The sequence below is a fragment of the Rattus norvegicus genome, chromosome 3, assembly GCF_036323735.1.
Source record: "Rattus norvegicus strain BN/NHsdMcwi chromosome 3, GRCr8, whole genome shotgun sequence".
Taxonomy (NCBI): Eukaryota; Metazoa; Chordata; class Mammalia; order Rodentia; family Muridae; genus Rattus; species Rattus norvegicus.
In genome coordinates, this window is record NC_086021.1 from 70,022,052 (window position 1) to 70,043,803 (window position 21,752).

General features: G+C 42.2%; 1 protein-coding gene across 3 annotated transcripts in view; it reads right to left on the bottom strand.

The window, feature by feature from the left end:
- Positions 1-21,752, bottom strand: part of Grb14 (growth factor receptor bound protein 14) — a 115,591-nt gene that overhangs the window by 45,721 nt on the left and 48,118 nt on the right. Inside the window, exon 1 of one of the 3 annotated variants that reach the window (XM_039105749.2) lies at positions 9,920-10,029. Within the exon in view, the coding sequence (XP_038961677.1) occupies positions 9,920-9,928 (9 nt within the window). The 5' untranslated portion in view covers positions 9,929-10,029. 3 annotated transcript variants of the gene reach the window in all.

Below are 21,752 nucleotides of genomic sequence, written 5' to 3' on the forward strand. Positions count from 1 at the left end.
ATTCAAGGCCCATACCTAAACATAGTAAAAGCCATATACAGCAAACCAGTTGCTAACATTAAACTAAATGGAGAGAAACTTGAAGCAATCCCACTAAAATCAGGGACTAGACAAGGCTGCCCACTCTCTCCCTACTTATTCAATATAGTTCTTGAAGTTCTAGCCAGAGCAATCAGACAACAAAAGGAGATCAAAGGGATACAGATCGGAAAAGAAGAGGTCAAAATATCACTATTTGCAGATGACATGATAGTATATTTAAGTGATCCCAAAAGCTCCACCAGAGAACTACTAAAGCTGATAAACAACTTCAGCAAAGTGGCTGGGTATAAAATTAACTCAAATAAATCAGTTGCCTTCCTCTATACAAAAGAGAAACAAGCCGAGAAAGAAATTAGGGAAACGACACCCTTCATAATAGACCCAAATAATATAAAGTACCTTGGTGTGACTTTAACCAAGCAAGTAAAAGATCTGTACAATAAGAACTTCAAGACACTGAGGAAAGAAATTGAAGAAGACCTCAGAAGATGGAAAGATCTCCCATGCTCATGGATTGGCAGGATTAATATAGTAAAAATGGCCATTTTACCAAAAGCAATCTACAGATTCAATGCAATCCCCATCAAAATACCAATCCAATTCTTCAAAGAGTTAGACAGAACAATTTGCAAATTCATCTGGAATAACAAAAAACCCAGGATAGCTAAAGCTATCCTCAACAATAAAAGGACTTCAGGGGGAATCACTATCCCTGAACTCAAGCAGTATTACAGAGCAATAGTGATAAAAACTGCATGGTATTGGTACAGAGACAGACAGATAGACCAATGGAATAGAATTGAAGACCCAGAAATGAACCCACACACCTATGGTCACTTGATTTTTGACAAAGGAGCCAAAACCATCCAATGGAAAAAAGATAGCATTTTCAGCAAATGGTGCTGGTTCAACTGGAGGGCAACATGTAGAAGAATGCAGATCGATCCATGCTTATCACCCTGTACAAAGCTTAAGTCCAAGTGGATCAAGGACCTCCACATCAAACCAGACACACTCAAACTAATAGAAGAAAAACTAGGGAAGCATCTGGAACACATGGGCACTGGAAAAAATTTCCTGAACAAAACACCAATGGCTTCTGCTCTAAGATCAAGAATCGACAAATGGGATCTCATAAAACTGCAAAGCTTCTGTAAGGCAAAGGACACTGTGGTTAGGACAAAACGGCAACCAACAGATTGGGAAAAGATCTTTACCAATCCTACAACAGATAGAGGCCTTATATCCAAAATATACAAAGAACTCAAGAAGTTAGACCGCAGGGAAACAAATAACCCTATTAAAAAATGGGGTTCAGAGCTAAACAAAGAATTCACAGCTGAGGAATGCCGAATGGCTGAGAAACACCTAAAGAAATGTTCAACATCTTTAGTCATAAGGGAAATGCAAATCAAAACAACCCTGAGATTTCACCTCACACCAGTGCGATTGGCTAAGATCAAAAACTCAGGTGACAGCAGATGCTGGCGAGGATGTGGAGAAAGAGGAACACTCCTCCATTGTTGGTGGGATTGCAGACTGGTAAAACCATTCTGGAAATCAGTCTGGAGGTTCCTCAGAAAATTGGACATTGAACTGCCTGAGGATCCAGCTATACCTCTCTTGGGCATATACCCAAAAGATGCCTCAACATATAAAAGAGACACGTGCTCCACTATGTTCATCGCAGCCTTATTTATAATAGCCAGAAGCTGGAAAGAACCCAGATGCCCTTCAACAGAGGAATGGATACAGAAAATGTGGTACATCTACACAATGGAATATTACTCAGCTATCAAAAACAACGAGTTTATGAAATTCGTAGGCAAAGGGTTGGAACTGGAAAATATCATCCTGAGTGAGCTAACCCAATCACAGAAAGACATACATGGTATGCACTCATTGATAAGTGGCTATTAGCCCAAATGCTTGAATTACCCTAGAACCCTAGAACAAACGAAACTCAAGACGGATGATCAAAATGTGAATGCTTCACTCCTTCTTTAAATGAGGAAAAAGAATACCCTTGGCAGGGAAGAGAGAGGCAAAGATTAAAACAGAGACTGAAGGAACACCCATTCAGAGCCTGCCCCACATGTGGCCCATACATATACAGCCACCCAATTAGACAAGATGGATGAAGCAAAGAAGTGCAGACCGACAGGAGCCGGATGTAGATCGCTCCTGAGAGACACAGCCAGAATACAGCAAATATAGAGGCGAATGCCAGCAGCAAACCACTGAACTGAGAATAGGTCCCCTATTGAAGGAATCAGAGAAAGAACTGGAAGAGCTTGAAGGGGCTCGAGACCCCAAAAGTACAACAATGCCAAGCAACCAGAGCTTCCAGGGACTAAGCCACTACCTAAAGACTATACATGGACTGACCCTGGACTCTGACCCCATAGGTAGCAATGAATATCCTAGTAAGAGCACCAGTGGAAGGGGAAGCCCTGGGTCCTGCTAAGACTGAACCCCCAGTGAACTAGTCTATGGGGGGAGGGCGGCAATGGGGGGAGGGTTGGGAGGGGAACACCCATAAGGAAGGGGAGGGGGGAGTGGGATGTTTGCTGGAAACCGGGAAAGGGAATAACACTCGAAATGTATATAAGAAATACTCAAGTTAATAAAAAAAAGAAAAAAGAAAAAAGAACAACACTGACAAAAGAAAGGAATGGAAAGAAAGAAAGAAAGAAAGAAAGAAAGAAAGAAAGAAAGAAAGAAAGAAAGAGAAAAGAAGGAAGGAAGGAAGGAAGGAAGGAAGGAAGGAAGAAAGAAAGGAGGAAGAAAGGCCATATTAGATATATGGCCTTCAAATATTTTCTATTCTATATATTAGGTATTCTGTTCAAAGGTCCTTCCTTATAAGTTATCAAATTTGTTGATTGGGCATAAATTCCCTGTGTATTCCCTTGTGCATTTCATCTTCCTACATGCTGACTGAATCCTGTGCATCCACACATTGCATAGGAACCGAAGTCCCTTCATTCAACAATTTCTACCCTGTCTATATCATCTAAACTAAGTCCCACTCAATCACACTCTTTAATTTATTTACCTTTCTGGTCTATTAAAGCTGTGAACCTCATCAATATTCTTCTACCTTTTCCTGTGCATATTTAGATTGTGTAAATAATCCAAGAAACGAGTTATTCTACATTAAAATATGACCATGAAACCCAGAATGAAATCAGGTTATCTGGAAAGATATTCCCAATTCAGGTATGGAGGCCTGGGCAAGGACTGACTAGCTATCTGCATGTCCTTTGTCCTTTTCTCTCTTCCCATCGGCGTGGCCATGGAATCGAGTTTTAGTCAGCAGAACACAAGCCTGTGGAACAGTGAGCCTCCTGATCTGTCCCATAAAGTTCTACCACATGCCCCGATTGTCTTTCACCACCCTCCCACGGAACAAAAACAACTACACAGGCCTTGAGGAGAAGAAGGCCACGGGCAGAAGGAGTCCTTGTCCCTAAATGACCTCAAGCACAATACCCCATTAGGAGTATCCATGTGAACAAAGAAGCAAAGCTACACTCTGTGGATCAGAGGCGAGATACTAGAACACAGAATGTCCAACTTAGGTAACAACATTCACCAAGCTGTGTTCTATATTAGAATTCCCAGGATCAACTATTATCTGTATTAAGTTAATAAGATAAGCAGGCACGTGGAAATGGAGCAGTAGTGTAGCTGTGCACACATACCAAAGTGAGGAGCAATACAATGCAATGCAGAAAACATTCCTATCATCGAAAAATCAGCATCCTTCCATGGCCAGTAATTCAAGCAAATGCGATAGAGAGCAATGTGTGTCCTATCATTTTTGAAAGTACACTTTATTATATCACAATGAGTTAGGCTCCCTCTCCCAGTGGAGAGGAGACATAAGGAGAAAAATATTCTGTGTATTAATGGGAGGATATTTATTGAAAGGATTACAAGGTCCGTTCCTTTGACCCAACAATTTCATATCAAAGCAAAACTTCTCATGTTTTTCCTTGCTAACATTAGAAAATGGCTTTTAGGAATTGAGGTGGCCAGCAAAGCATTATTCATAATCCTAATGACATGTGTTTGACAATAAAAGAAAGCTATAATATCCACACAGAATAAACTGTTTTGTGAGCCTTGAAAACATTACCTGAAAAAATTATATAAAAATATTTAGAGCCAGGCATGGTACTATACTTGTGAAGTATAGACAGGATGATCTGGAATCTATAGCCAGCCTTGGATACAAAGTGTATTTGAAGCTAGCCTGACCTAAGTGAGAGAGACAGACAGAAAGACAGAGAGACAAAGAGAGCTAGAGAGACAGAAACAGAGAGACAAAGAGACGGAGTTATAGATGGAAAGACAGAGACTGAGAGAGTCACAGACAGACAGATAGACAGACAGACAGACAGACAGACAGACAGACAGACAGACAGACAGTAATTGACACACTTGTAGGACACAAGTCAAGCTTCCTTAGCCTTGGATCCCAGCCTCTTACCTCTCTTCTTGGAGCTGTGTCACTTCCTTCTGAAGCACTCTCTTTCTTGCCCATCACCAGCAATCCTTTCAATATGACAACTCCCCCCTCCAGCTCAGTGATGCTGGGCTGTCGTTCTGGTTACTGGATTCAGTGGAACCCCAGAACCTTGCAAGCCAAGCATCTTGAAATCAACCATGACGTAAGTAGTTTTTCCGAGGCCAGTGTTGTAAGAGCCAGCAGAACTCGTTCAACAATCATTGTATGGGATCTCTTTTCCTCAGAGCTATGGAGGAGGTGTAGACTGACCACAAAGACCCTGGCCTTGGGCAGATGCAACCCATATGAAGGAAGCACAAGGCAATGTGCTGAAAGTCTGTGCCCAACACAGTTCATATGCTGTAATCCTAATCTCAGAGTGATGGGATGACCTGTGCTGTGGCCTTGGGCGAGGGAGTGATCATCCTAAGGTTGTGGCTCCCCAGGAGGCAGTTAAGGTTTGATGAAATGGGTCACTCACTGTATGACCCTAGGAGAGGCATGACATGTCCCTGAAAGCCATGTTTCCTGCCACATGTAAAGTTCCACCTGAAACTCCCATCTGTGTTCTACCCACAAAACAAACAAACAAACAACTTGTTTATTTTGGAAAATCCCTACTTACGCTCCACTTGAATTCCAATGAACTCCTCTTCAGGTTATTTTGAATGTTCAAGGCTTTGCGGTATGTTCTTCCTACCTGGTCTAGCGATCAACCCTCCCTGCCTGGGAAAATTTTCTAGTTATTCCCTGTTTACATTTATACCACAGCAACCTAGCTCGAGTCATCCTGGCTTAACCAAGCCCTGCTGAGCAGATGCAGTTTGCATCCATTGCGAAGCCTATGAGCATTCTGCACACGAAACATTCAACTTACCGGCCTGGCATTCCATTTGAAACTACTTTTCCACCACGGTAAATATAATTACTCAAAAATATCTCTGTTCAGGAAAGTTGTTCATACATATAACTTTCCTCTGGGGACAAAAAGGACGAACTGATTCAATATGGCAGTCTCGAGATACAAAGCCATTGATGTCTGCAAGCACATGTTCGAAGCCAGTCAGAACTGTTGCTGAACTTTCCTTCTCATCTTCTGGTTTTTAGCAGTTCCCTGTATACTAATATTTGTGGAGTCTCATTGAGCCAAATTATCCAAATAGGCTGTGGTTCATAAGTGCATGCCTCCTGCATCGGGGTCTGGGCGAGCCAGGGCTGACTTTCTAAGGATGCTTCCACTACCACCCCCGCAATGCTGCCATGCTTACAGAGAACTGGATCAAACTCTAGAGGGTGTTTCTGCCAACATTCATTAGCGTATAACCATTGGCTGAGCATGGGCACACCAGGAACAATGGTGTATCCTGGAGCAAAAATCCAGAAAGGGTGACTGAAGAAAGACAGGTGAGCAGGAAGGGCCTCTTCAACCTCCTGACTACCCCATGTGTTTTCTTACAGCTAACTCTCATCAGCTGTGTCAGAGAAGTCCGCTTCTCATTTTCCAACCTCATCCCTTATTTCTTAAGGTTTTTTTTTTAAGATTTACTTATTTTATTTATATGAGTACATTGTAGCTGTCTTCAGACACACCAGAAGAGGGCATCAGATCCCATTTCAGGTGATTGTGAGCCACCATGTGGTTGCTGGGAATTGAACTCAGGACCTCTGGAAGAGCAGTCAGTGCTCTTAAACACTGACCCATCTCTCCAGCCCATCTCTTATTTCAAAGAAGCTGTGAAAGTTAGAGACACTCGGGAGCTAGGCTAGATTGTAAGTGAGGGTGAGGAAAATACAGAGCAGGCAAATGGCTGAGGAGAGAAAATGTAACCAACCATCCAGGGACCATGGTTGATTCATGCAACCTGTGTTATTACAAATCTCGACAATCGGAACATATAAACTAAGAGCCTCGTTATTTTATAATATATATCAATTATATCTATCATTAACACATGAGTGCCAGAAAATTAAACTTCAGAAGCAATGTCAACAGAAATTTTTTCCTTAAACAAGGCTTAAAACCAGCTGAAATTTATAGAATACAAGTTATTGATTTTAATAAAGAAAGAATACTTTGGTTTGAACACTGCAAAGACTGGTTTTGTAAAAATAAAAACATTTAATGCTGATGTATTTCAAATATACTCTTGTGTATATGTATTTATGTGCATATATGTGTGTGGTATGTGTGGACACGTGTACATGGGTGGTATGTATGCAAGAGTGTGTACATACATGTGTGGTATGTGTGTGTAAGGTGTGTGGATATGTGAGGTATGTGCAGTGTGTGTGTCTGTGTGTGTGTGTGTGTGTGTGTGTGTACATATGCAGGGCCTATATTGGTGTATGTATATGTATGTGTGTGTATGTTTGTGTAGTGTGTATGAAGAATAATGTGTGTGTGCGTGTGTACATATGTAGGGCCTATATTGGTGTATGTATATGTATGTGTGTGCATGTTTGTGTAGTGTGTATGCAGAATAGTGTGTGTGTGTGTGTGTGTGTGTGTGTGTGTGTGTGTGTGTGTGTGATGAAATTTCACCTATGTTAGCTTTCTCCTGCAACACATCCCTGGCATCTCTGGAAACCACTTGCTAAGGGAAACTCTTCTGTGTGACTAGTGCAGAAAGGCTGTTGAGAACTCTGTTCTGTCTACTTATCTCCTTTAAATACATGCAGACAGTAAAGATAATGTAAGCTTCAGCTCTCAAGTGGAGTTGGGCCCCTTGCAAAAAACATGAATACACGAAACCTTCCTATCTAAGAAAAAGAAATCAGTTCCTAACAGAAGACACGGGACTGATGTGTGCACACCTCAGGCTGAAACTGTTAAGGATCATGGGAAAACAAAGAGCTTGGTGCTCTTCAGAACCCTTAGGACATAATATTAATATCCTGTTTCCACTGCAGCCAGAAAGATAAAAGACTGATGTTTAAGTAATCGTGCTATTTAATAAAGGGATATAATGCATTTCTAGTTAAGTCCTCCAAATTCCCAGCTTTATAGTGTGAAGAAATTAGGGCGAGAAGACGAATATCATTTGAAATTGTATACCAAAAGAAATTCTGCTTGGCTCCAAAGAATAGGAATAGACTCTGCTTCCCAATGGATTAGACAGTTGAGTAGCAGGTGGAACACAGCTCTTATGGGGTGTGTTTATAGCATCTCCCTAGCATAAACAGACTGCCCAAAGGATGCCACAGTGTATACAATGGCTATGATGAGAACTCCTTCAATGTGGATGGATGAGGGACAGACTGAACCGTCTCAGCCCTAGGAGCAGTTTACAGCTTCAAATCTGTTCTAACAACACGCACACTTGAAGCACGCATCACTGGTCACAGGGGTGTGGTCCTTACAGTCTGAGGTGTCAGTGAGAGTATCCACTGCAGGGATGTAGCAGAATGTCCTTAGGGTTTAGGAGTTGATCCATCAACTCCCGCTCTTACATACAAAGGCAGTGGAGGAAAGAGAGTTCAAAAGCCACCTCTATTTCTTTTTTAAATAAAGACACAACAATAGAGAGGAAACAAAAAGTTGGTTGACTTCAGAAAAACATTTGAGGGCCTTATAACCTTTAGACTTAGAGACAAAATACTCAAATATAAGCTGAAGGTTGTGTCTAAAAGAAGCAAAATAAAGCAAGAGGGGGACTCAGAGGGAGGGCAATATGCACCGATATGCTCTCAGAACACTCTATGGATTTCTTTGAAATCACCTGGAATTTGATTCTAAGAGTAGATTATTATATGGAGAAGCCCAGAAAGACAGAGCTCTCTCTCTCTCTCTCTCTCTCTCTCTCTCTCTCTCTCTCTCTCTCTCTCTCCCCCTCTCCCTTTCCTTCCCTCCTTCCCTCCCTCTCTCCCCCTCTCCCTCCCTCCTTCTCTCCCTCCTTCTCTCCCTCCCTCTCTCCCTCTTTCTTCTCCCCCCGCACAGTTGACCACACCAGTAGATGCCAAGGGGATCCCCATTCCCTTCCAAGCTGGATGCACTCTAGGCCAGTGGGGTGAGTCAGAATTGTCCAGTGAGTATTTGTCAAGGGCTTTCCAAACCACCATCATGGGAATCTGATAAACGCTCCACAGCCCCGCCCTCACTGTCCTCAGCTTCCTCAGAGGACAATAGCAAGGACACAGCTTGTCACAGCAGAGAAGTGTATGAGAGGAATCACTAAAAACAAAAACATAGAATGGAGTGAGAGAAAGAAAAAAGGGCAAACATAGAGGACAGATGTGCGGGGAATGACTGGACCCCGCTTGCCCCTGTGCTGGAGTGTCTAGTTTGGGAAAATTCTGAGCTTAATTAATATTAACTAGTACTGATTTAAAAGAATGTGATAAACATATTTTAATGGATCTCACTGCAATTACAATTACAAAAATGCTTAAGTTTCATTCTTTAATCCTATGTATCCATTATTTCTATCGCTAACATATAATTACTAGAAGATTAAAGTTAAGACAAAGAGTCCAAAGAAGAGCTCCCTGAGCTAGGACCCGACGTGGAGCTGGTTTTGTTTCTGTAACTCTTCCAAAGCTATCACCAACTAAAGACGGACTGTAAAACATTTCTGACGCTGCGAGATTTCTTGCTGGTTTTTTTTTTAACAGATAGCAAATGCACTTAAATCATACGAATATTTTTATAGCAAGGTCAGAGTAGCCTTGGATCGTCGCATTCTTCTAAATAAGGAATGCTGTGGCCAGAGATAAGAGGAGACAGTGTAAGGATTTCGAATTAAACAAGCCCGTGTGTTTGCTTAAGGGGATGGAAATAATGTGTTCATTACTTCTTATTCCATATCTCTGCTTTTCAAACAATGAATCTCAAAAACAACTGTGCTCCAACGGCCCCCTATAACGCAAGGAATAACACCACTATTCCTGTGCCCTTACTGTACTTCCTGTAGGTGTGAAATACTAAGAGTAAGGAAGGACATAGCCTAGAGACACCACCGTGTAACAAAGACTTAAATTTGAAGGAAATATTCAACAATCATTATACCTGAGCACAAACTATGCATTTTTAATTAGTTACAGTAATTCAAAGCATGAAAACGACACTAATACTGACTCCCCTGGTCTGCTTCTCAACTTCATTCCACAAAACCTGCTCCTCCCTCTCTGATCTCATGGCCCCCACCCCTGGCCCAACACCCCCTCAGTTTCTCACACGTGCCTAGCTCCTTCCAGAACACAGGACCCTTGGACATAATGCACTTACTACTGGTACTATCTGACCTGTCTTCCTGCAACCTACTTTTCTTCCCTAAAGTCTCAGACACGCCATTATTTCTATGAGGGAACTTTCGATGACTTTTCCAGTTTAAGGCCAGATTGTCTATTCCATGAGTGGTGTACCTGTGTCATCAAATTCCAAAGCCATCGCTACTCAGATCACCACACAACATCAGTCATAGCTGCTTCCCATCTTCTCTCCAGCAGCCAGCAGGAACCGGGGCTCACAATGGACAAATGAAACAGTTATTCGGTGGTGAATGGAGCCATTGTAGCCCCATGTGAGGCATTAGGGGCATTAGATTCCACAGCAACACTACTGAGCCCTCAAATTTGAAACCACACATGCAGACCAACGAGAAAATATTAGCAAGTTTTCATAGAATTTCTCAGCTGAACAAAGCCCAATCTGGGACTTAAAGCGGCCTGTTGTCATATTTGAGGTTATGTAAAAACACATACGGAAAAACCTGGGTAAAGCAAATGTTATGAGAAAAGGTATTGAAGAAGAAAAAAGGGCAAATAATATTAATAACAATAGCAACAACAAGACTGGATTTGCTTTAGCAGAACTAGGGGAGCTTCACAGCTGGTAGCACACCAGGGAGGAGAAGGGTGGTCTCAACCAGACATGCTGAGCGCCTGTGTCCCTTGGGACCACTAAAATGGAGAACGAAGTCTACCACACCCGAATTACAAAGCATCTCTCAATATCTAAAATAGAAGCTTCGAATGGCTCTGCTCAATAGGGGCATGAGAATAGACGGCTCAACAGCCGACAGGACCATCATGGAAAGGGGGTTTAGCTACTAACAGCAGAAGATCTGCCCCAGATCTTCTTTTTCTCACATTTGGAAGTTTGGGGTTTAAGTACTCAGACTGCTCAGGCTCCTCCTGGCCCAGGGTCTTTAAGTTCATCCCTAAGGTTATTTACTTTTAAGACCACAGGTTGGGTGGTTGCCAAGCTTTCCGTGTAGGAGCCTTGACTTAGCAGTCGCTTGCTGCTCTGCTTCGCTCTGACAGTTATGAAGAGTGCCTAGTCAAAGCGAACAAACTCAAGACTCAGGAACCGGAGTAGCCAGCGGGTCTAGTTCTGCATTCTAGGCCCAAGATGCAAAAAAAAAAAAAAAAAAAAAAAAAAAAAATTCAAAATGTCTCAAATTGGTTCGAGTTCCTGAGAAAAAGCAACCCCACAAAGCCTCAGTAGTGGGCATGTCCTAAATTTGACCTAGAAAGAGATTTCACATTGCCACATGTGAAAATCTGACTCACATATAGTCTTCCATCCAAAGTTACCCCTATATACATATGTGCACATACACATACACACATATATGGGCTTCCATCCTAAGCTATCTCCACATACATACGTACACATGCACACACATTCTCTCTCTCTCTCTCTCTCTCTCTCTCTCTCTCTCTCTCTCTCTCTCTCTCATACACACACACACACACACACACACACACACACACACACCATTTCTATGCATTTGAATTCAATGTTTATTATAGAGCATCAAGTCAAAAATCCCATGCTAATTTCCCAATGACTTCATCCAAGACGTGTCTCTGAATAGTCACTGTTTTAAGACACATGCAATCACTTAGGGCTATCCCTTTTTACAAGATACAAAACTTCTTAAATGCTAACACCTACACTTAAAGCAGAAACCACTGGTTAGGCTTACATTGGGCCCACTGTTAGCCTGATGTCTCCTTTCAGTTTTTTTTTTTTTTTTTTTTTTGTTCTTTTTTTCGGAGCTGGGGACCGAACCCAGGGTCTTGCGCTTCCTAGGTAAGCGCTCTACCACTGAGCTAAATCCCCAGCCCCCCTTTCAGTTTTTTAAGTAATCATTTATTCCCACAATAACCACTATACATGTCTAAGTGAAAAAGTTCAAATCAGTTCAGACAGTGAGAAGGAAGGACAAATGGAGAGGGGTGGAGGGGAAAGAGTGTAGAGAGAAGCAGACAAACAAAAAGAACACAGATGTGGCGCATCTAGCTGCATCACATTCATGGGGACAAACTGCATCCATCCGTGCATTGTTAGGGACCATTTGTCTTCGTTGATTTCTAAATTTTTCCACATGGAAACTCACATGACCCTTACCATGAAAGGTCTGTTGCAGTTTAATTGGAGGTGTAGTGAATGGCATTATTATGTAATATATAGTGCTAAACAGTCAATGGTATATGCAGCATACAGTCTCTCTGTGATATTTATGTGTTACTCCATAGACTTTAAACCACATCCGTGTGTGTGTGTGTGTGTGTGTGTGTGTTGTGTGTATCACTTTCCAAATACTAACATTCCTATGCTGTGACAGTTCTAGGGGACAACCAATTTATATACAGGCTGTAATTCTGTTTCTTTTAAACGTTTCTCATGTATCAGTGTGAAATGCATACTGTGCATACTACTATTTAAAAAGAAAAAGACACAATGTTTTCAGAATAATAGGATAATAAAAGGTAGCAGAATTCAGGCTGAACAACTGACAAACACCCTCATCTTAGAAAGGAGGAAGTCAGGGATAGGGAAGAAATGACTTGCTCAGGCACCTGCTCCCTGGCAGAACCATGGGGCCTGCATAGGCGCCACCTGGACACTGTCTGAATTCCTCCCCCACTGCTAGCCCAGTGTCCATGCCTCTTTAAGCTGCTACTGTTTCATGACCCTGTCTATAAAAGTGTTCGTGAGCTACGATTTACATCAGAACATAAATGAGACATATGTCACAAAGCACCTAACTTTTGAATGCCAAAGAGTTGCTTGCTTTTTCATTGTTTTCTGAGTGTCAGAAAGCATGCAAATACAGAAACAGCCAGCAGAGGGAGTCTTTATTCTGAATTGGTACAAATACAGACCCCCCCAAATAGGTTTCTCTGTCTGGGGCAATGGCTCAGCATACGGCCAAGTGTACACACTTAAACGAAATCCTTGGGGACATACAGTGGGCACCTACAGAGAAGTAGACAAGAATGTACCCCCACCAGTGATTCTCTGACCTCCCCAAAGATAGCCACACTACCCCAAACACACATCGACAACAAATAAATGTAAAGCAAAAACAAACAAAAAAAGCAAATATATATCGTGAAAGGCACAAGCAGAAGATTATTAAGTGCATGAAGTTCCTTCTTGATATATTTATAATCTTGTATCGAGGTAGAATTTTTTTCAATTCTTAAACATTTGAACGTTTAAGATTAGTTGCTTCTATATTAATAGTGAGAAAATGTTCTCTGAGCCCATATATAGGCAGACATACACACCTGCGTATGTGAGAGAGAAAATATTTCTGAGGTCTTATGATTTAGAATACTGATATTGAAATTTCCCCTCAAATATTAACTTGACTGCTGAAGTTAATTTGACTCCAAAAACTACATTACTGTTGGTGTTTTCCAAAATACAGAGACCCAGGACTGACCATAGGGCTACAATCACTTTCTGACAATGTTATGATTGCCAGCATAATATTATAATTTCTCTTTTGGACCTGCCTGAAAACTGAGCATTTTTAATACCCTAGCGGGTTGGAAATCTTTATATTTTTGGAGGGAGGTAGTATCTGAAATTACCAAAAGTCCTACTTGTTTCCTTGCCAACAAGAGATTATTATTTTTAAATTCTGGCTCAGGGGACTGGTGAGCAGCCAAGAGAACCAGCCCTTCAGACAGCCCCAAGCAGGAGTCTGAGACTGCCCATCACTCCAGCTATTTTTAATCAGCCTTGTGTGCCAGGCATGGACCAAGCATTGTGGTTTACAAAATAACGTGAGGCTCAGTGCCTGTTCCCATGGAGTTACAGCCCAGGTGTCTACAGTGCTGGGAATACTGGAATTTGATCTGGGTCAGACTGGTGGTGACCATCAACAGATCATCTTCCAAATCTTCGACTTCTCCTATTTTAAAATGCATGAAGAGCTAACAGCACTCAAGGGTGTGTGTTGCACAGTAATCGTATTGTGAATCTTAAAGGAAAATAATCTACTGTGATTAGGTCTCAAGATCTCCTTATAGCCCCAATGGATGCTCAGGGTAACTTAGTCACTGGCTTAGAGATGAGGCTGAGGACACAGCAAGAAACACTAAGTCAGAGGGTAAAAACAGATTAGCAAAAGAGGTGAGAACTGTCCCATGTGAAGGATACAGGTTAGAGAAGAAAGTAACACAGCTGTTCCATAGAGGAGGGCATGCAGTGTGTGTCCAGGTTGTTCTATAGAGAAGGGCATACAGTCTGTGCCCTGGCTGCTCTGTGGAACAGAGCCATACACAGGATGTCCCATGAAGCAGGGTGTACAGTGCCTGCCTAGAATGCTGTGCAGAGTTGGGTTATACAGTAAGTGTGGTGGAGCACGGACATGAGGTATGCATTCTCCAGCTGGGGCATGCAGCACATGTGCCCCCATTGTTCCAGCCAGTTTTCTGTCTGGAAGACAGGCCTAGCCTACAACTCTGCCCTCTGCCATTCATTAGTAGGAGCTTTGGGGATGACCTTTCTCCAACCAATCTTCCTCATCCAAAATGACTTTGACCACCAGCCTTGAAGATTCAAAAGAATCTGGACCTAGTGCTAAGCAGATCACAGCTCCTTTGATTTCTACTGGTCTCTGGGGATGACAGAAAGTCTGCCATCTTGCCAAAAGCCACAAGTTGGAGCTGGATGAAGACAATGAAAAGGCCTGGGACTGTGGCTTTTCACCCTAAGGGATAAAACTCTAAGAAGAATAAAGAGAAACAACAATGTTGAGAAATACCAATACTAGGTCAATATCTTGTTTTCACAAAAACCGCACTTACACAAGTAATAGTAATTTTCATCTGAGTAGCCCTTGTTTGAAGTGCTTGAGTGGAAAATATATCAGATTTTTGTTCCCCTCTCCCTCTCCCTCTCCCTCTCCCTCTCCCTCTCCCTCTCCCTCTCCCTCTCTCTCTGTCTGGAATATTGCACACACATTGAGCTATCCTAAAAAAAGAATCCCTCTGTAAACAGAATTCATTTATGTTTCATTTATATACAGAGCTTGGGTGGGCAATTCTATTCAGTGTCTTTGGTATACACTACTTTTCTTTGTGACATCACGTGGCTTCAAGGAAAAGCTTTAAATTTAGGGCTATTTCATTATTTGGGTTTTCAGATTAAGTATGTTCATCTTGCACAGACTATGCCTTTGCCAACCATGTCCTGATCAAAGATGACTCAGCCCCACGGCTGCACACCTAACCTGCCAAACTGGCCAAGAGCTTTAGCTCTTACAAATATACAACCATGCCAGCCACTGACTACCAACTGCTAGGACACTGAATGGACCAATAATCTAACCGCATATCTTGGTGCACTTCAATCTGTGTTCCAAGAATAGATAGATGATAGGCAGAGAGGCACGAACACAGCATAGCGGCTATCTGTTTGTTTGTTGTTTGGTTAGTTGTTTGTTCGAGTCCCAGGGCAGTCATAAACACAGCTATAGAAAGTGAGCGGTATGAAGCGTACACTATTTGAAAAGTACACCATTCTTCTGGCCATGGTAGCATGATATGAAGGATAATAAGTTTTTATTAAACTCATTTGCTACAACGAAAAGTTTTATGCAACAACTTTAGCAGGAAATTTAAATTTCTGGTGATTACAGAGTTTTTATTTAAATTTTTGTCTCATTAAGTTTAAATTGCTTATGATACTGATAAAACATAGTATTCTAAAGCCAAGCGCAGTGGCATATTGTCTGTACTCTGAGCTTTCAAGAGACTGTAGGAGAGAATGTGTGGTTTTAGCTAGTCTGGGGATGTATGGGGACTGTCTCTCTGACAGCACATGTACCATCAACATCAGAAGACTAAAAACCGACCCAACAAATGAACACAAAACACAAGTCTTTTCTTAGATCCAAGATAGAATTCACATTCTCTGGGCTTCTCCAATGTGTTAATGCTTTTAACATGGTCCTTGCAAATTCAGCATTCTGAGGAACATAAAGAAATTGTACAAATGGATAAACATAAGGTCACTCCATAGGCTATGGAGAGAACTGAACTCAGGTAGAAAGAGGTGGCTTTCTCCTCTAAAACACACACCGTCCACCAAGAATGCTTCCTGAAACCTTGTATCTCAAGCAATGAAAAACTGTGTAAATATAACCCAGACCGTGATCTGAGTGACAGGCCTCTGGGTTAAGGACACAATGCAGTTACCGGAATAAAAATGGCATGAGCTGGAAGTAAATCAAAGTTTAGTATGAATGAGATTTAAAAAAAAAATAGGAATGATTACCACCTCACTCTCCAAGCAAAACTCCATCCCAAGACCCTACCTGGAGATCTCTGTGGCCCTGCTTACTCAGAGAAGCAGCCACCTGCCCTCTCGGCCCACCTACCACCCCCACACAGGCAGAGAACACATTTCCTCCAAAAGATGCTACCACACTTTGTACATGATACCATACCAATACAATATTTTCTGAATATCAAGAATGGCAGAGGCACTTGTGGGTGATAGCTAGCTAACCCTCGTGCTCACTCTTTACATATATCTGTCTGAAGAATCCCGATGCCTTCATTGTTAGGAAAATGGAGTCCTATTAAGAAACTCTATACCTTGTAGGGTGTTGCCTTTGTTTTCTTCTAGAAGTTTCATTGTTTCAGGTTTCATATCAAGGTTCTTCATCCATTTGAATTTTTTTGTTTTTGTTGTTTTGTTTTTCTGGGTGACAGTTACCTATCTAATTTCATTCTTCTCCATGTTGACAATCAGTTTTCCCAGCACTACTTATCAAATATAAGATGACTGAAGTTGTTCAAGCAGAAGTCCCTTACACTACTAATGATACTCTGTTATGCAAAGACAGTAGTCTAGCATGGTATACAAAAGTATACACCCATAGCCAAACATGGTTGGAACTTGGGGACTCTTATGGAAGAGTAGGAGGAAGGACTGTAACTCCTAAGAGGATAAAATTCCACAGGAAGACCAACAGAAGCAACTAACCTGGACACTTGGGGCTCTCAGAGACTGAACCACCAACCAAAGAACATACACGGGATGGACCTACCCCATACCCCCAAACATATGTAACAGATATGCACCTTGGTCTTCATGTGCATCCCAAAGAGCTATCCCAAAAGCTGTTGCCTGTCCATGGGATATGTTCTTCTAGCCAGGCTGCCTTGTCTGGCCTTAGTGGAAGAGGAAGCACCTAGCCTGGCAGAGACTTGAAGTGCCATGGTGGAGGGATACCCAGGAGGGCCCCCAGCTGCTCAGAGGAGAAGGGGAAGGGAAATGGGGGGGGAGGATTGTGGGTGGGAGGGGGTGACAGGGAGGGGGAAGTGAGCAGGATGCAAAATGAATAAGTTAAAAAAAATGACTGCAGTTACATGTACTCATATTTGGGTCTTCTGTTCTATTCATGTCCATTTCTGGGCCAGTGCCAAACTGGCATTTTTACAACAGCTCTGTAACACATCACATCTTGAAATACAAAATGGTCTTCCCTCCAGCACTGCTCTGTCTGCTCAGGGTTGCTTTGGAGTCTTTATTACCTACACCTTTTAGGGTGGTTTTGCATTTCTGTGGAGAACGTTGTGAGTGTTATGGTAGTATTGCACTGAATCTGTTGATTCCCTTTGGTGATGTACAGCCCCAGCCGATCATGCATATCACAAGAAGGGGATCGGAAGGATTGTAAGAGCCAAAGATCCAGGACATCTTCTGTGAGACAGTGACTTCTAGATTTAATCAATCTCGCCATCAGTTCACAAGCCTACACGGATGGCTGGGGCGGGGGAGGGGAGGGGGGAGTCCTCATAGCTACCCATGTCTAGAGGAAGAACTGCAGAAAACTAATGACTGCTGAAAGAAAAAGGTAGAAGACCCCTAAATGGTTGCCCAGCACCAAGTGGTCAGCCCTATACATATAATACATATAATACATATACTACATATAAGGTATATAATGCATATAATGCATATAATACATATAATACATATAATATAGCAGCACTAAGTAGCTCAACAGGTTGTATGCACACGTGTGACAATAATAATGAAAAAGAGACCATGAAGTTGAGGTGGAACAGGAGAGAGAGAGAGGAGGATATATCAGGGGTTGGAGGAAGGGAGGGGAAATGAATGTAAATACAATATTCATGTATGAAATTATTAACTTTAACTTTGAAAGAATCTCGATGCTTGTGAGAAGAGAAGAGCAGCGTGTCGAGCTCCAGATCTGCTTGCCTGGTGTGCTTTGAGTTCCGTTACCCACCGGGTCCAGGCACAGCCAGGAAGCATAAGTTCCCGTTTGGTCCCGAGTCTCGCGTTAATACGAGACTGCCCGCCTGCCTTGGGCATCCATCCTCAGTGCCAAGACTATGGACAGGATGCCTGGGGATTCGCATTCATCACCCCATAAAAGGGAAGCGGGCCCACACCAGGGAGCATATAATAAGCAAGAGAGAATTGGTTGCCCGAAGACATCGCGGCAGCGCAGGATGAATGGTAGACTGATCTTTACCGCAGAGCATAAGGAAGTAAATAGTATCTCCCCAGTTCGATCCATGTCTTTGGTCCTTTCTCATTACTCAAAGTTAAATTCTGCTTATAAGCAGCAAAATGATCAATTAAAATTGCAAGATAAAATATGAAACCTGAATTGCAACGGAAAAAATTCTGAAAACCAATACTGCAAAGAAAGAAAGAAAGAAAAGAAAAGAAAAGAAAAGAAAAGAAAAGAAAAGAAAAGAAAAGAAAAGGAAAGGAAAGGAAAGCACAGCACACCGAGAAGATGAAAAATCTAAAACTTTCCGAAGCATGCGGTAAATATACATGGTGGCTACTAAGATTTCAGTACTGTAAAAGACAACAGTGAAGTGATGTCACGGGACATGGTTGCTGAATAACAAATCCTTATCTTTTTCTTCAGAATTAAGACACTGGAGTAAAAAGCAAGGAGACTTTTTTGAGAACTGGAGTAAGTGTATGGTTTGCAGCGAGACTTAGACAATAGCATTTCAGAAAGAAAGCAAGGGGCACCACAGGCCAGAGAGCCAACCCTGGGAGCTGGAGCACAGAGCCCATGGGGTTAAGGTCACCTCGAGTGGGAGGGGGAAAGGCTCCCTTGCAGGCTGTGGTGAAGCTGGTAGCTCCAGGGCCAGCCAGGCCTGGGGCACATGTTTACTGAGCAGCTATGAGTCCGCTCAAAACTTTCTGGGAAAAACAGTGATGTGATAATATGTAATCGCATAAATGACTGGCTGTATGAGAAATATGGTTAGAGCATGATTCTATCGTATATCAATGTAGAATTCCCCCTTACTAAGGACCTTGGGTCTTAAGGAAAAGTGTATTATACAAATTGGGTTTTCCCCTCCTCTTTCAGTTCTGAAATGACTTTAGGAATCTGTGCTCATTACGAATATTTTTCTACAAGGGTAGGATGCATAAAGAAGGCAAAAATTATTTGCAAGCATAATCTGACAAGCAGTATGAGCGGAACAGAGGCATCAAGTACTGCGAATTGCAGAATTAAAATATGGTGTTAGGTCTTCTGATCTTGCAGACATTTTATTTATTTTTTTTATACACCACAATATTCAACTGTTAATTCCGTGACCTTAAAATGTTCTTCTTGGTGTAATTAATATGCCAGTCTAGAGTTTCAGTTCAGGTGCCCCAACACCCTACCCCACCCTATCCCATGTGTGTATGAGTGTGTGTGTGTATGTGTATGTGTGTGTGTGTGCATATGTATGTGCTTATGTGTGCGCCCCTGTCTCCCTCTTTCTTGTCTCACCTCTCTCTTACACAAACACATACGCAGGGAGAGAAATGACAGACAGACAGAGAGAAAGACACAGAGAGATAAAGAGGCAGAGCAACCACTTTCTACATAAAACATGTTCTACTCGAGAACATACAGGAGTTGGTGGAGGTGCAGAGAAAGGTGGAAGGATCTGCCTTCACCAAACCCAGAAGTGAGGTTAATGCTAACTGTACACACCATAAGCCAATTTCATTTACAGATTGGCTCCAGGACATAACACACACCTAGGAAAAACCCCATGAAACTCACCAAGCCTGGGTGCTATTTCTAGTGTTGTCATTGACCTTCTGGGTGACCTTGCAAAAGTACTCGACATCCAAGAGATTCAGACAAGGCAAGGGGAATTGAAGAGGGAAGAGCAGGGAAGAAGAGGAAGAAACTATCTAGGAGATAATCTGGGAGGAAAAAAAAAGCTAAGGTAAAAGATTCAGAGATCTGATGAAACATTAAAATTTTTATTTCCTGAAATCGATGATCTCCAATCATTTACAGAATCAGAAGTCCAAATTTTCTCTTCAATCTACAAGACAGAATTTACCAGACCGTTCTCAGGCTTGGCTCTGTGTAAATGATTATAGTTCAAGTTCGGCCTCTAATCACTCTAACAGAATCCCAGGGCCACATCAGAAGGACACACTCGCTGATAAGAATCCCCTCTTCAGATCGATCCATGCTTATCACCCTGTACAAAGCTTAAGTCCAAGTGGATCAAGGACCTCCACATCAAACCAGACACACTCAAACTAATAGAAGAAAAACTAGGGAAGCATCTGGAACACATGGGCACTGGAAAAAATTTCCTGAACAAAACACCAATGGCTTACGCTCTAAGATCAAGAATCGACAAATGGGATCTCATAAAACTGCAAAGGTTCTGTAAGGCAAAGGACACGGTGGTTAGGACAAAACGGCAACCAACAGATTGGGAAAAGATCTTTACCAATCCTACAACAGATAGAGGCCTTATATCCAAAATATACAAAGAACTCAAGAAGTTAGACCGCAGGGAAACAAATAACCCTATTAAAAAATGGGGTTCAGAGCTAAACAAAGAATTCACAGCTGAGGAATGCCGAATGGCTGAGAAACACCTAAAGAAATGTTCAACATCTTTAGTCATAAGGGAAATGCAAATCAAAACAACCCTGAGATTTCACCTCACACCAGTGAGAATGGCTAAGATCAAAAACTCAGGTGACAGCAGATGCTGGCAAGGATGTGGAGAAAGAGGAACACTCCTCCATTGTTGGTGGGATTGCAGACTGGTAAAACCATTCTGGAAATCAGTCTGGAGGTTCCTCAGAAAATTGGACATTGAACTGCCTGAGGATCCAGCTATACCTCTCTTGGGCATATACCCAAAAGATGCCTCAACATATAAAAGAGACACGTGCTCCACTATGTTCATTGCAGCCTTATTTATAATAGCCAGAAACTGGAAAGAACCCAGATGCCCTTCAACAGAGGAATGGATACAGAAAATGTGGTACATCTACACAATGGAATATTACTCAGCTATCAAAAACAACGAGTTTATGAAATTCGTAGGCAAATGGTTGGAACTGGAAAATATCATCCTGAGTGAGCTAACCCAATCACAGAAAGACATACATGGTATGCACTCATTGATAAGTGGCTATTAGCCCAAATGCTTGAATTACCCTAGAACCCTAGAACAAACGAAACTCAAGACGGATGATCAAAATGTGAATGCTTCACTCCTTCTTTAAATGAGGAAAAAGAATACCCTTGGCAGGGAAGGGAGAGGCAAAGATTAAAACAGAGACTGAAGGAACACCCATTCAGAGCCTGCCCCACATGTGGCCCATACATATACAGCCACCCAATTAGACAAGATGGATGAAGCAAAGAAGTGCAGACCGACAGGAGCCGGATGTAGATCGCTCCTGAGAGACACAGCCAGAATACAGCAAATACAGAGGCGAATGCCAGCAGCAAACCACTGAACTGAGAATAGGTCCCCCGTTGAAGGAATCAGAGAAAGAACTGGAAGAGCTTGAAGGGGCTCGAGACCCCAAAAGTACAACAATGTCAAGCAACCAGAGCTTCCAGGGACTAAGCCACTACCTAAAGACTATACATGGACTGACCCTGGATTCTGACCCCAT